This window comes from Bos indicus, chromosome 13 (genome assembly GCF_029378745.1).
Source record: "Bos indicus isolate NIAB-ARS_2022 breed Sahiwal x Tharparkar chromosome 13, NIAB-ARS_B.indTharparkar_mat_pri_1.0, whole genome shotgun sequence".
Classification (NCBI taxonomy): domain Eukaryota; kingdom Metazoa; phylum Chordata; class Mammalia; order Artiodactyla; family Bovidae; genus Bos; species Bos indicus.
The window spans coordinates 64,116,446-64,132,067 of record NC_091772.1 but is presented as its reverse complement, the minus strand read 5'-3'; the positions used below and the strand labels follow the sequence as shown (position 1 = coordinate 64,132,067).

At 38.2% G+C, this 15,622-nt stretch overlaps 1 protein-coding gene and 1 pseudogene across 14 annotated transcripts in view; one reads left to right on the top strand and one right to left on the bottom strand.

Annotated features, from left to right (window-relative positions):
- The window catches only part of NCOA6 (nuclear receptor coactivator 6), a 96,366-nt gene that overhangs the window by 36,539 nt on the left and 44,205 nt on the right, over positions 1-15,622 (top strand). For all 14 annotated transcript variants that reach the window (XM_070801542.1, XM_070801537.1, XM_070801539.1 and 11 more), the window contains 2 exons: positions 3,065-3,346; positions 6,578-6,733. In XM_070801542.1, the coding sequence (XP_070657643.1) occupies positions 3,112-3,346; positions 6,578-6,733 (391 nt within the window). In that variant the 5' untranslated portion in view covers positions 3,065-3,111. The remainder of the gene's footprint in view (positions 1-3,064; positions 3,347-6,577; positions 6,734-15,622) is intronic.
- On the bottom strand, positions 11,965-12,849 carry LOC109567389 (small ribosomal subunit protein eS1 pseudogene; annotated as a pseudogene).

Here is a 15,622-nt window from a genome sequence, read left to right as displayed (position 1 = left end):
CCAGGCTCCTCCACCCATGGGATTTTCCAGGCAAGAGTGGGGTGCCATTGCCTTCTCCTTAGGCAAGAATATTGGAGTGGATTGTCATGCCCTCCTTCAGGGGATTTTCCCAACCCAGGGATTGTACCCAGGTCTCCCACATTGGAGGCAGATTCTTTACTGTCTGAGCCACCAGTCTTTTCTTAAAATTCAGAATGTTAGTCCTGTGCCTGCGCAACTCCTTCCATCCCTCCAGAAAGAAAGTAATAAAGTGGAGCAAAGTAGCAAGTGCCTAGCATAGATGGGTATTCGAGTTTCCCATTGCTCAAACCATTCATACGTATATGCAAATACATTTGATATTCAACATTCTTCCCTTATTTTACACACCTGAAGCCTGTAGGTATATGAATTTGTGATTTCTGAGGTGTATAATAGTGTCTTATCTTTTTACTCAAATGGCAGATAATCTGAATAGTCTGTGACAATCTTTTAATGATTATTCACATATAAATCTGAATATGTATAAATACATATATTTATATCTGAAAAGACTCTTATAAGTAGCTAAATATATGTAATATATGTGAAAAGTAAATTTATATTTTTATAAATATGTATTCAAATATATATATTTAAAACCTACTGTGATTTGGAAGATATTCATACATAAGCTGTTTCACATTTCCTATGTCTGGCAGAATTTTACTGTGAAACAGTATGGTGTTTCTGGTATGCTTGCTTTTCCCTTTTTAAAAAAAATTTTTTTTAACTCTTTATTATGATCAGTTTCAAATATATGTAAATTATAGTACAGATAAAAATACAGTGAACACCCATATACCCGTCATCTATAATTAGCCATTATTAACATCTTGTTAGGTGGGTCAGTGGTAAAAGAATCCGCCTTCAAAGTCGAGTTTGATCCCTGGGTCAGGAAGATGCCCTGGAGAAGGAAATAGCAACCCACATCCGTATTCTTGCCTGGGAAATCCCATGAACAGAGGAGTATCTGGTGGGCTACAGTCCATGGGGTCACAAACTCAGATATGACTTAGCAACTAAACAACAATATTTGGTTGATCTGTTTTTTTTTTTCTGAATTATTTTAAAGTAAACTATAGACATCATGACATTTTACCTCTAAATGCTTCAGTATGCATCTCGTGGGACTTCCCCAGGGGTCAGTGATTAAGACTCTGGACTTCCATTGCAGGGTTCGGTCCTTGGTCAGGAACTAAGATCCCATGTGCCACGTGGCATGGCCTAAAAGATAAATGCTTATTATCTCTTAAGAGATAGTAAGCACATTGTCCTTTATAACCACAGCACCATTATTATCACACCTAACAAAGTTAGTAGCTGACTTCTTGTCTGCCAGTAGAGAGTTTTCCAAATCTGGATGCACAGCCTACATGCCATGACCAAGCAGGGATTTGTTTGTTTGGTTTCTTTTCTTTGACTTTTGTAGGGGAGTTTTGCCGGGGATCTTAGTTCCCTGACCAAGACTAAGGATCAAAACCGTGCCCCGTGCAGTAGAAGCCTGGAGCCCTAACTAGTGGACCACCAGGGAATTCCCAGGCAGCAGCTTTTAAACCCTTAGAATATTTTTTAGTTTTATTTATTTACCTTTAAAGTTCCTTGATATCAGTAAAATGTAGAGAGTGATTGACTAAGGGCAATGGTATTTATAAAGGATTTTCTGAATGCTGTTTTTTCTTAACCATTCAAATTATACTATTCCTTTGTAACACTGATGGTGCTAGAAAAGGTTATAATTGCCAGACTATAAGGTACTCTGCTCAAATGTAAATTTTTTTTTCGTATTTACAACAGAGAAATTTTCCCCCTTAAGGTTGCTTAGGTTAGTTTTTGAAAAGCCTTTGCTCTTGAAGTTTACTGACTATTTAAAACAGAACCGTTAATTTTTAAAAGTTGATTCTTTTTTCCTATTTGTGCAGGAAATATAATCATAGTACAGCATATGCAGCTTTCCTTTTTCCTAATGACTTATAGCATATTTGGAAAATAGGAAAATTTACCAGCAATCTTGCCAACCTAGTACAATCACTATTTGTATTTTAGTTGATTTATTTTCAGTCCTTTTTTCTTAATCATCTTTAAAAAAAAAAACCCATAGTTGTAATTATGCTTTATGTAAGGAATTTTTTTTAATTAGAAGATTTGTGTGAGGTTCTTATTTCCTTGCCATTCTTGCTTAACACACATTGATAAAAATTGATGTTTATTCATTCACTTTTGGATTAAGAATGTGATCATTAGTCCCAGAGATAATGGAGGAAATGGCCATGTGGTGTGGTCTTTAATATTTGTGTTCTTTGGTAGGCAACATAACTGAAAATAGCAGAAAATTTGAGTTCTCTAAACCTAAAAGTTAAAAAGTAATTTGGTTCTGTCCTAGACGTAGTTCTTTGCCTCTGTAAACATGTGGTAACCAGTTGTTTTCCTTTTGCAAAAGTATTTCTTTTTTCTTTTTTTTTCTTTCAAAACTTTTTCTTTCTTTTTTTTTCTGTTTCTGAATCATTATTTTTAGCTATGCCACTATCAATAACCCTTTAAAAGTTATTTTAAATGGTCCTTGTGAAAGACTTTGGAATTTTAGGTAGTCATGCAGATGCTCTTAGTTAGGTCAGGTTGTCCTTTGCAGGTTGAAGAGGAGGACTTTAGAAACCTTGGTTGCTCTGAAGCATTTGTTAGGACAGGAGTAAGCAGAGTCTTGTGGTCAGCCTGAGTCTTGCTCTGTGGGGGTCAACCAAAGGCTTATATGAATTAACTCTTAGAAGATACCTATTTTAGTTTCTTGTGATCTCTTGTTCCTTTCTGCCTATATTCTAGGCTAACAAAATAAAAGGAATTTTAGTTAAAACTGGTAAATTTTTATTTCTAGTATCTTTGAGAACTTATAGAATATCTTAATTAAAATAGTTTATCCTCACTGTAATTTTTAATTTACTTTATAGTATTTTGTTATTACTTGTCAAATAAATTAGTTTTCATAGAACTATATATTGTTGATTGTGTAAGTATGTGTTGTAATACTTTTTTGTATCTTCTGTTTTGAAAGGTTTTTTTATTGTCCACTTGACATATGCTTCTGGAATAATATTCACCATGGTTTTGAATGACCTTCCAAACTTAGAAGACATCTATACTTCCTTGTGTTCATCAACAGTAGAAGACTCAGAGATGGATTTTGACTCTGGACTAGAAGATGATGACTCAAAAAGTGATAGTATTTTGGAGGATTCCACAATCTTTGTGGCCTTCAAAGGAAATATAGATGATAAAGACTTCAAATGGAAATTGGACACAATATTGGAGAATGTGCCCAATTTGTTACACATGGGTAATTTGCTTAATTATTTTTCCTTTTGTTACTGTTTTTGAATTGCCCTTCTGTGGTTATCTTGAGTTTTACAAAGTACAACTGTGCTGTACTTTGCTGTAGGTTGAAAGGCTGATTTTAATTGCAAAGTTGGAATTTTAGGATTTTTTTTCATAGAAATGCTGTTGTATTTTTTTAAGTACATGGAGTGACTGAATATAAAGCATTGCTTAGCATTGTAATCCTTAAATTATCTGTTCTAATGGATAGGAGCAGGCTTCCCAGGTGGCTCAGTAGTAAAGAATCCAGCTGCAATGCAGGAGGCGCAAGAGACACAAGTTCAATCCCTGGGTCGGCTAGATCCAGCCCCTGGAGGAGGAAATGGCAATCCATTTCAGTACTCTTGCCTGGGAAATCCCATGGACAGAGGAGCCTGGCAAGCTACAGTCCATGGGATCACAAAAGAGTTGGACATGAATGAGTGACTAAACAACAACAACAAAAATGGATGGGAGTAATTCTCCAGACCCAAATTTATTTATTGTTTTTAGCTCTCTGGTCTTTAGTTTCCTTTCCTATAAAATGACTGGCTCTTTGAGGCCACTTAAAGCTTACAAAAATCTTTTACTCCATGGCTTTTTTGGCTTTACTTAAAATGTATTTGAAATTTGTTGTCTTAAATTTTAGATCAGAGGTTAACTAATAGCCCACTGGAACCAGTGTGCAGCCATGTGTTACATACTTTAGTTTTTCTGATTATTTTTTTGTTTGTTTATTTGTTTTCTGGTGTTTGAATTTTATTGCCAGTGCTTCAAGAAATAGATATTTTACATTAAAATTCAGATTTTGGATTTGTCTTTATACAGGAAAGGTCTAATAACATTGAACTCTCCTATCCCAGGTGGTGCTAAGTAGCAGCTGCCGCTGAAGATATACCTTCCCCTCACCATAGTCCCATCTGGCCTCTTCACACATTTAGATAGCCTATAGTGGTCTTACGGGAATTTGTGCTTGTCGACTTTGGTCTATATGTTCTCCATCTTTTCTGGTTAGCACAATGATTTAATCCCTTCAGACATAGTGCAAAGCCTAGATTTTATCCTTTTATCACAAATCTTAAGTGCTAACCAACTTTTTTAGGTTTTGAGGTCTTATTCTTTAGAATTAATGTCAGGAAGAGAGCTTTTTAATTTTTTTTCAATGGCTCTTTTTTAAAAAAAAACTGTTGTTTCAGGCTTCTTTCTAGTTATGGATTATTTAATACATTATTAGAGAATTTTATGGTGAAAGTTGTAATTGCCACCATAATCATGTTATGATATATCATATTTTAAGGGCTAGCTGGGTCTGATTGTTCATTGTTCTTAATTATCCACATTTTTTCTTGTTTTTAAATAGCTGAATTAGTTTATTAATGGGTTTTAAATACATTAGTAAACTCAGACATGGTTATCAGTTATATTCTTGGTCCAAAAACTATTTTAAGTTAGATGTTCTCAAATATGATGAAAGTTAAGAAAAAAAAATTTTTTTGATAAAATATAGCAGTGTTATAGTTAAAATTTTTTCTGTAGGCTTATCACAAGTAGCTAACATCAAAAGCAAGTTTAATGTTTGTCTGGGCCACATAGGTATAAGATTCCAGTACTGTTCAGACTGAGAAGAAGCCCTGCAGCATTTGTCCTCTGTGGTAGCAGAATCTCAAGCTCCCTGCCTTTTGCTATTTGGATGTATAAGTGTCATGGAAAGGAAAATGGCCTGAAAATCAGAGCTGGATTTTAATGCCATTTTAGTGATAGGTAGCTACTGGATTCTGGGTAAATCTCTTAGATTTTCTGGGCTTCAGTTTCCTCCCCAATAAAATACATTTGGACTGAATCATGCATAATCCTTCCTAAATTTCCTAGATTATATATCTCAGTGCTCTTAGCCAGTGGTCTCTTTTTTTCCATATTAGAACAAGTGGACTCCATGTCTGGATAAACTGATAATGTATAATGGTTTTGGAGGTAGAAGGGGCTTTTAGGGAACATGTAGACACTTCCCCCTATCCATGTAAATTTCTTATTTTGAGGACATATATGCCTAAATGACCATTTTCTCAATACTTGAATGTATAATTGAATAGAGGCTACAAAAGATTTGATGTAGCTGAGTTTATAACAAAAGGAAAAATTATTTTGGGGTTGTTGGGGAAAAAATGTTTTTTTATTATTATCTAACTGGACCTCGGATTTGCTTTCCATCTGTAAGCTGTAATTATAAACAACATTACCTGCTCGATTAGTTTAACTTTTGCATTATAATTTAAAAACATCTTCGAAGTTTGCATTGACTTTTCAGGTTTGCTGAAATGTAATGTTTTCTTATCCTAACTGAAATATAGTTGTGAGATTTATGTTGCTTTTCTCCTCAGTTTGGTGTGCTTCAGTGGAAATTCTACTCTTGTTTAAAATAGAAAAAGATTAGAAATCAGAGACGTAAAGAATCAAGACTTAAGCCTTCCTTAAACTGAAGCATTTACAGGACATTGGAAGAAATGTTTGCTCCCTATATCTCTGAATATGTTTCACAGAGATGCTCGGTGAAAATTTAAATATAAGTACTAAAAGTTCAACTTTTTCATTTGAAGAAGTATAATTGCTTAACATTTTATAAGTGAATCTACTATCTTCCTTTTCAGTGCTCTTTCTTTAAACAAGTTTAGTGAATTGTAGCTGTATATTCCCTAATATCCTACAGTTGGCATATCTGCCAGTTGAATTTTTATAGAATTTCACTTAAAATTAGAAACTTAAACTTTCTTAGCTTTTCAGTTCACATACATTAAACTGAGTCTAGAAGTAGACCTTATTCTAGTAATTTAAACTTATCTCTCCCTTCTCTCATATGATCCTTATTCCGTCTTACTGCTTTCCATCTATTAAGTGCCTGTGGTATATCAGGTGCTTTGCTAGATTTTTGGCATATTATTATATAATTTAGCACTCACAGTCTCATGAAGTAGTTTTTTCATAGTTTTAGAGAAGAGAAAGGTAAGTTTCAGAAATGTTAAATAACTTGTTCATGATTTCCCAGGTGCTAAGTGGTAAAGCTGGGATTAAATTTAAGGTTTGATACCAAAGCTTAAGCTCTCTCAGCTACTCCATACTAGTATTCTACCTTGTTCTTTTACTTCCTTGTTGTTGTTCATTCCATGTCTTCTGATGGCTAAAACATTACTAATATTATTCTCTTCCTTTCATGACCAAGAATCCAGCAAGCTAAAGGTACAGAAGGTGGAGCCCTGGAATAGCGTGCGTGTGACATTCAATATCCCCCGGGAAGCAGCGGAGCGGCTTCGGATCCTGGCTCAGAGCAACAACCAGCAGCTTCGGGATCTGGGAATTCTCTCCGTTCAGATTGAAGGTACATGTCTGGTTCCAGATTATAGGAATACTAGAATATAGCATGATTTATAGCATGTGCCGCTTTGTCTGTTCCTCTTAAGTTGAATTCACAATGCCAGGTAACTCACAGAAAGCTAACCAAAATGATCACATGGATCAGAGCCTTGTCGTGGTGAAGAAGGGGCTTGCATAGCTCAATGAAGCTATGACAAAATGTGGTCCACTGGAGAAGGGAATGGCAAACCACTCCAGTATTTTTGCCTTAAGAACCCCAAGAACAGTATGAAAAGGCAAAAAATATGATACTGGAAGGTGAGCTTCCCAGGTTGATAGGTGTCCAATGTGCTACTGGAGAAAAGCAGAGAAATAGCTCCAGAAAGAGAGCTGGGCCAAAGTGGAAACATTGCTGAATTGTGTATGTGTCTGGTGGTGAAAGTAAAGTCTGATGCTGTAAAGAACAATATTGCATAGGAACCTTGAATGTTAGGTCCATGAATCAAGGTAAATTGGATATGGTCAAGCAGGAGATGGCAAGAGTAAATATCAACATTTTAGGAATCAGTGAAGTAAAATGGACAGGAATGGGCAAATTTAATTCACATGACCATTATATCTACTACTGTGGGCAAGTATCCCTTAGAAGAAATGGAGTAGCCCTCATAGTCAACAAGAGTCTGAAATGCAGTACTTGGATGCAGTCTCAAAAACAACAGAATGATCTCTGTTCATTTCCAAGCAAACCATTCAACATCACAGTATTCCAAGTCTGTTCCCCAACCACTAATGCTGAAGAAGCTGAAGTTGACTGATTCTATGAAGACCTATAAGACCTTCTAGAACTAACACCAAAAAAAGATGTTCTTTTCATCTTAGGAGGGTGAAATGCAAAAATAGGATGTCAGGAGATACCTAGGTTAACAGGCAAGTTTGGCCTTGGAGTACAAAATGAAGCAAGGCAAAGGCTAACAGAGTTTTGTCAAGAAAACACACTGGTCACAGCAAACACCCTCTTCCAACAACACAAGAGATGATTCTACACATGGACATCACCAGGTATCAGATTGATTATATTCTTTACAGCCAAAGATGGAGTGGCTCTATATAGTCAGCAAAAACAAGACCTGGAACTGACTGTGGCTCAGATTATCAGCTCCTTATTGCAAAATTCAGGCTTAAATTGAAGAAAGTAGGGAAAACCACTAGGCCATTCAGTTATGACCTAAATCAAATCCCTTATGATGATACAGTAGAGGTGATGAATAGATTAAGGGATTAGATCTGATAGACAGAGTGCCTGAAGAACTATGGACTGAGGTTGTCACATTGTATACAGGAGGCAGTAACCAAAACCATCCCAAAGAAAAAGAAATGCAAGAAGGCAAAGTAGTTGTCTGAGGAGGCCTTACAGATAGCTGAGAAAAGAAGAGAAGCAAAAGGCAAGGAAGAAAGGAAAAGTATACCCAGCTGAATGCAGAGTTCCAGAGAATAGGAAGGAGAGATAAGACCTTCCTATGTGAACAATGTACAGAAATAGAAGAAAACAATAGAATGGGGAAGACTAGAGATCCCTTCAAGAAAGTTGGAGATACCAAAGGAACATTTCATGCAAAGATGGGCACAATAAAGGACTGAAATGGTAAAGACCTAACAGAAGCAGAAGATATTAAGAAGAGGTGGCAAGAATACACAGAAGACCTGTATAAAAAGGTCTTAATGTCCCAGATAACCACAATGGTGTGATCACTTACCTAGAACCATACATCCCAAAGTGTGAAATCAAGTGGGCCTTAGGAAGCATTGCTACAAACAAACCTAGTGGAGGTGATGGAATTCCAGCTGAGCTATTTCAAATCCTAAAAGATGAAGCTGTTAAAGTGCTGCACTCAATATGTCAGCAAATTTGGAAAACTCAGCAGTGGCCACAGTCTGAGGAAAAGGTCGGTTTTCATTCTAGTTCCAAAGAAGGGCAATGCCAAAGAATGTTCAAATTACCATACAATTGCACTCATTTCACATGATAGCAAGGAAATGCTCAAAATCCTTCAAACTAGGCTTCAGCAGTGCATGAACTGAGAACTTCCAGATGTACAAGCTTGACTTAGAAAAAACAGGGCAACTAGTGATCAAATTGCCAACGTGTGTTGGGTCATAGAGAAAGTAAGGGAATTCCAGAAGAACATCTGCTTCATTGACTACTTTAAAGCCTTTGACTGTGTGGATAACAACAAACTGTGGAAAATCCTTAAAAAGATGGGATTGTACCAGACCACCTTACCGGCCTCCTGAGAAACCTATATGCAGGTCAAGAAGCAACAGTCAGAACTGGACATGGAACAACAAACTGGTTCAAAATTGAAAGACAAGTTCGTCGAGGCTATATATTGTCACCCTACTTTTTTGACTTCTATACAGAGTACATCATGAAAAATGCCAAGCTGAATGAAGCTCAAACTGAAATCGAGATTGTTGGGAGAAATATCAACAACCTCAGATATGCAGATGATACCACTCTAATGCCAGAAAGCTAAGAGGAAGTAAAGAGCCTCTTGATGAAGGTGAAAGAGAAGAGTGAAAAAGCTGGCTTAAAACTCAACACTGAAAAAACTAAGATCATGGCATCTGGTCCCATCACTTCATGGCAAATAGTTGGGGGAAAAGCGGAAACAGTGACAGATTGTGTTTTCTTGGGCTCCAGAATCACCGTGGATGGTGACTGCAGGTACAAAATTAAGACATTTGCTTCTTGGAAGGAAAGTTATGACAGACCTAGACAGCGTATTAAAAGAGACATCACTTTGCCAACAAAGGTCCGTCTAGTCAAAGCTATAGGTTTTCCAGTAGTCATGTATGGATTTGAGAGTTGGTCCATAAAGAAGACTGAGTGCTGAAGAATTGATGCTTTTCAACTGTGGTGCTGGAGAAGACTCTTGAGAGTCCCTTGGATAGCAAGGAGATCAAACCAGTCAATCCTAAAGGACGTTAGTCCTGAATATTCATTGGAAGGACTGATGCTGAAGCTAAAGCTCTAATACTCTGGCCACCTGATGCGAAAAGCCAACTCATTGGAAAGGGTCCTGATGCTGGGAAAGTTTGAAGGCAAAAGGAGAAGAGGGGGGCAGAGGATAAGATGGTTGGATGGCATCATGACTCAGTGGACATGAGTTTGAGCAAAGTCAGATAGTGAAGGACAGCGAAGTCTGGTGTGCTGCAGTTCATGGGGTCACAAAGAGTCAGATATGACAGCGACTGAACAACAAGTTACTCGTGTTACCTGTGCTTCACATTGTAGCACTTTAGTATAAAAAGGAGTTGAGGCTCTCGTTGGGTCCTGATGCTTCAGCATCCATAGCCTCAGACTCCATTCCCTTGGACTGATTTTGGCTATCAGTCTGTCCAACATTGGTTTTACTGGCACCCTAACCAAGGACTGATTTGTCTTTTAAACAATATCTAATTTCAGGGCTTCCCTAGCAGTCCAGTGGTAAAGACTTTGCCTCCAATGCAAAGGGTGTAGGTTTGATTCGTGGTCAGGAAGCTAAGACCCCGTATACCTTGAGGCCAAAAACCAAAACTTAAAGTAGAAACAATATTGTAACAAATTCGATAAAGACTTTAAAAATGGTCCACATTAAAAAAAAAAAAAAAAAAACCTTAAAAAAATACCTAATTTCATCTGCTTCCTTTCACCCAATATGCCTGATTTAGTATTTATTTTTTATTTATCTAACAGAGGCCCTGAACAATCCTTTTGTAGTAGTATTCATTTGCAGATGTTTTTGTCAGCATGATCTTTTAAAAATGAAAATACGGTACACACACACCTTAAAACCGTGCTATGACTGGCCATTATTTGCAGAATAATGTCCAAACTCTGTATTGTGACCTCGGGCTTTGCATAGTCTGACCTTTACATTTCTCATCTAGTCTTATCTTGTCCAGCTCTCCTCCCTCCTCCTTGCTGTCTGTTCTAGCCTCTTCAGCATTCTTTTGGTTCCTTGAATATACATTTCTTCTTCCTGTCACAGGTCTTTCGCATTGGTGTCTCCTCTGTATGGATATCCCTGCCATTCCCTTTTCCATTAGTTATATACCCAGCCTTCAAGTATCAGCTTAGATCTTAAGGATGTGTTTTCTGAACTCCTTGACTGAATCAGAATCTTTTTTCACATGCTCTTGCAAAAGTCTGGTTTTCTTCAGCTCTGATCATTTCTTACACTTCGACTAGAGCAGTTATTTTGATGATTGTTTTGTTCCCCCATGGACTCCAGGCTCCAGTAGGGGCAGAAACCATATTTTGTTTTGCTCACTGTTACATCTTTACTTGCCTGTGCATGTTAAGTCTTTAATAAACATATGCTGAATAAAAGTAAAGGAAGCACATATATAATAGCACTAGTTTGCTTTGGCTCTTGGAGTACATGATAAGCAGAATATGGGCTTTGCCTTTATGAACTCAGAAGGAGCTCATGACCTTGATGAGGGAGATAAACCTGAGAGAGGTAACTACCAAGTATGAGGAAGCACAGAGGAGCGTCTGTCTTTTGGTGCCCAACGTACTAAAACCTTCTTTCCCCCTCCTGCGTTGGTGCAAACAGTGTGGCAACCAGTGAGTGATTCCAGCCTTCTCTTGCCCTCGTCAGCCAAGCCCTTCTGACCCTGTGCTTGCATAGGACCCAAAAGTTCCACAAAACCTCAGTAACTGAAAGGTCAACATTTTATGTTTAGGAGTGAGACACATTTTGTGCAGTTAAGATTATAGGTTATTGTGCCCCAGAAGGAGCAATAACAACAAACAGATTGTTAAGAGATTGATTGAGAAATGAGGTGAATTCCATAATTTGATAAATAAGAAACTAGTGGCTTAAACAATAACCAGTTTGTTTTGATTGTCCAAAAGGATTCAGAAAAGTAAAATTAATTCACTGCAATCTATTAAATATAGGATGAACTTTTAGGAAGTGTAGAAGTCAAACAGCTATTGTTAATAACATCATATAGGTTGTTTATGTTTTATAAGCACATCAACATACATTTTTTTATAAGAAACATATAAGCAGTTTCTTAAAAACCCTAAACATTTTATAGTCTATGTTACCTATTTACCTGAATTATAAGGGCTTTGTGGTAGTGTTTTCCAGTGGAGAAAGGAAACACCTTTCTCCACTGAGAGCAGAGTGTGTCTCACTCTTCTCTTTTTTTTTTTAAACCACAAATAAGATCTTTTGTTTGTCACCATTAAAAGTCTTCATTTTAAACAGGTTCTTGGACTGTTGGCTTGTATCTATTAGTTTGTTCAGCTTTAGCACCTGTCTCATCCCAGCAACTTTTCCAGAACTACTGCCTTCGCCATGTAGCTCCGTGAGTTTTCCCTCTTCAAACTGGGGCTTCTTCAGCATTTTTACTTTTCTAACGAAGACATCATGGAGTGGAAAAATAGGTTGGCGAGCTTTTTCTCTGTCTTTTCCAGTGCTGTCTGGAATCAGTTTGTTGACATCCTCCTTCAAGTCATTTTTCTGCACCTCTCAGGTCATGATTTCCATCATCTTCTTGTGAATCTGGCGCACCTGCTGGTGCTGGGCATAAGAGGTCTTCCTAATCTGATTGTTGCGTTTTTTAGTAAAACACACACGAGAACAGATGAAGCACGTTGATATCAACGTGACTTCAGTCATGGTCTGCCATTTTTTGACCATCGAGCACATTTTGTCACAGGTAAGATCCATACCATGGAAATCTCAGGCAGGTTTTGCCCTGAACATCCTCCGTAATTAGCTTGAATTGTCTAAAGGCAGCTTCATCATTCTGCAGATCAGCAAGATTCATTTCAAAAACACAACCCTTGAGGCCATCAGATGTGATTTTGTTTCCTTGAGTTCTTGTGGTCAGTGCTTTCCTACTGTTCCTTGTATTGAACGTAGCTGGTGCTTTCACATCATACCAATCTTTCTTAGAAAATGGGTCAACCACTTTCTTCTTGGCTCCCTTTCTGCCTCCTTTCGTAAGGCGCTTATTCTTGCCGACCGTCTTGGTGACGTTCAGAAAGCCAAAAGGGCAGACGCATAGCTTACTTGAGAACTTCAGTGAGCGGGGCAGAATGCACTGTCTGTATGACCCCAAGTTTCTTCTCTTAATCATTCCTATTTCCTACAGGTCTTCAAAAGAGTAAGACTCCTGTTTATTCCTGTAGCCATAAATTAAAATAGAAATACCAGCATGGAAGCAAAATAGATAACATATAAGAAATTATGAAATTTACATGTGGCAGTGTTTATCATACTACAGAAAAGAGTTTTTTTTTTTAACATTTGGAGTACAGCTATGTCCTGGGTGATCTCCTTTTCTCTTTCCACATCCACTGGGAATTCAGGCAAAAGTGAAAGTGGTGGCAGCAGCTGTTGCTTTTGTGAAACTGATGACGGGCTCATGCCTTTTAGGTTATAAGAGAAGGTATTGCCACTATTGTGGTGTCTGCTGCAGGGCTGGAGGGACAGGCTGTCCTACACCCAAGGACACACAGTCTTTTCTCCATTGAAGAACACTCCTTGTACCCTTCTTTTGAGTTTTGGCCAGGGAGTTGAGGAGACATCTCTTTTGAGGACATTTTGTGACTCCTCTGTAAATTTATTCTGATTTAAAGTAGGAGTCCGTAAAGGGTCAAAGAGTAAAAATTTTTGGCTCTGTGGGCCAGAAGATCTCTGTCAAGACAACTCAGCTGTGCTGCTATAGTGCAAAAAACAGTCAAAGCAATATGTAAATGAGTGAATGTGGCTGTGTTCTAGTAACACTTACTTATCTGAACAGGCAACAGGCTTGATTTGGCCCATGGGTCATAGTCTTCCAACCCCAGTCAGCAGGTTGGAGAGCCAGTAGTGTTCTCTTCTATGTGTGTTTCCTTGACAACAACTAACTTATGTGCAGCTTGCAAATAGGGAAATAACAGTAGTATAGTATGGAAATTGTGTTTATTCATACATTATTTTTATTTCCAGGGCAAAGGGAGTTAGAATAGTAGGAATAGAAGGTTAATTGTCCATAAACCGTTTGATCTGTTGCTTTATGGCTGGGAGTCCTTTCAGCTTTTTTTTTTTTTCAGAAAATTGAGAATGAGAAGTTACACTCATGTACCTTCCCCAGAAGTACGCCCTCAGCATTGCGTGGCTCTCAGCTTGTGAACTTTACTTCCTCCCATGCCCACCTGGAGATGGCAATGGCAACCCACTCCAGTGCTCTCGCCTGGAAAATCCCATGGACAAAGGAGCCTGGTGGGCTGAAGTCCATGGGGTCGCTAAGAGTCGGACACGACTGAGCGACTTCACTCTCACTTTTCACTTTCCTGCCTTGGAGAAGGAAATGGCAACCCACTCCAGTGTTCTTGCCTGGAGAATCCCAGGGACGGGGGAGCCTCATGGGCTGACGTCTATGGGGTCACACAGAGTCGGACACGACTGAAGTGACTTAGCAGTAGCATGCCCACCTGGAGGGCAGCCCCACCAGCTCAAAGCTCCATTGCATCTGCATTCTCTCCCAGCTTTAACCAGGCATTTCCACTCTAGTGTTCGGGTGTGTTGCCTACACCAATTTTTGTTTTCATTAGAGCTCTAGTTACAAAGTCGCATGGGTTTTGAGTTTGCCTCAACAGTGTTTCTCCCATGAAACCTATTATTTTCAGTGTGAGATTTTTATGGACCGTGAGGTTTTCCTGGAATGCAATTGTCATATGGAAAAACTCCTATGATTCTTTGTAAGGTTATGATAAGATGACTTTTCATCATGTAGTCAGTAAATAGCTAATGAGTGCCTGTTATGTACACCAGGTACTGTTCAGTGTTTAAAGGATATAATTAAGGTGGCCATAAAATTTATCTTTTAAATTAGGAAATGAAAATAAATAGAGTTACTATGAATAACTATTAATAACTATCCTGGGAGAACAGATATAACGGGGAGTGTGTGTACGTGCTCAGTCATGTCTGACTTTTTGCGACCCCATGGACTGTAGGCTCCTCTGTCCATGGGATTTTCTAGGCAAGAATACTAGAGCGGGTTGCCATTTCCTACTCCAGAGGATCTTCCCGACCGAATGATCGAGCCCATGTCTCTTGCATTCCTGCATCAGCAGCTAGATTCTTAACCACTAGTGCTACCTCAGAAGCCCATAAAGGAGAGGCAGACAAGAAAATAAGTGAATGAATAACTACATAGAATGTGCTCTGAAGAAGTAACAAGGTGTTTTGATAAGGGTGACCTGACCTTGGAAAAAATGATTGGAGAAGACTTTTGGGGCTTGTGACACTTAATCTTAAACGGATAATTGAGAAGATGGTTTATGTGAGGAGTGCAGGAGAGCTGCTCTAGGCAGAGAGAACAACTTGTACAAAGGCCTTAAGGTGAAAAGTGGGTTTGTGTGCCTAAGAAAGTAAAAAATCCCACTGAGCCTGAGTCCTTGTTATTGAAAGAGAGACTAGTTTGAATTGAGATTAGAGAGACTGGCAAGGACCACATCTGAGCTGTTAGTAACAGCCACAAGCCACTTTTATGATCTGTTGTCCATTTCAAAAACAAAAGTTCTTCCACCTAGAATGTCTTCACAAATTTAGTATGTTAATAGTTCTTTCCCTTTGGTGGAAACCCTCAAGATCTGTATTCTTTTTCTCTTTTATTCCTAACTCCCATAGGCAATTTAGAACATTGTATAGCCCCTGGCGATTGGTCACTTATTGTTAGGATATTTGTTCCCTATTACCAAGCTATCTGCCTGGTCACAATAGTTCATATTTTATCTGTTTATCTAGCTGACCTATATCGTGACAAGACAGAAAACTGCTGTGCCTTCATTGGCTTCATTCTTTGTCATCTTCTCCTAAAACAGTAAGGAGCATGGTGAATGCAGCCTTTCAAATCCTCAACC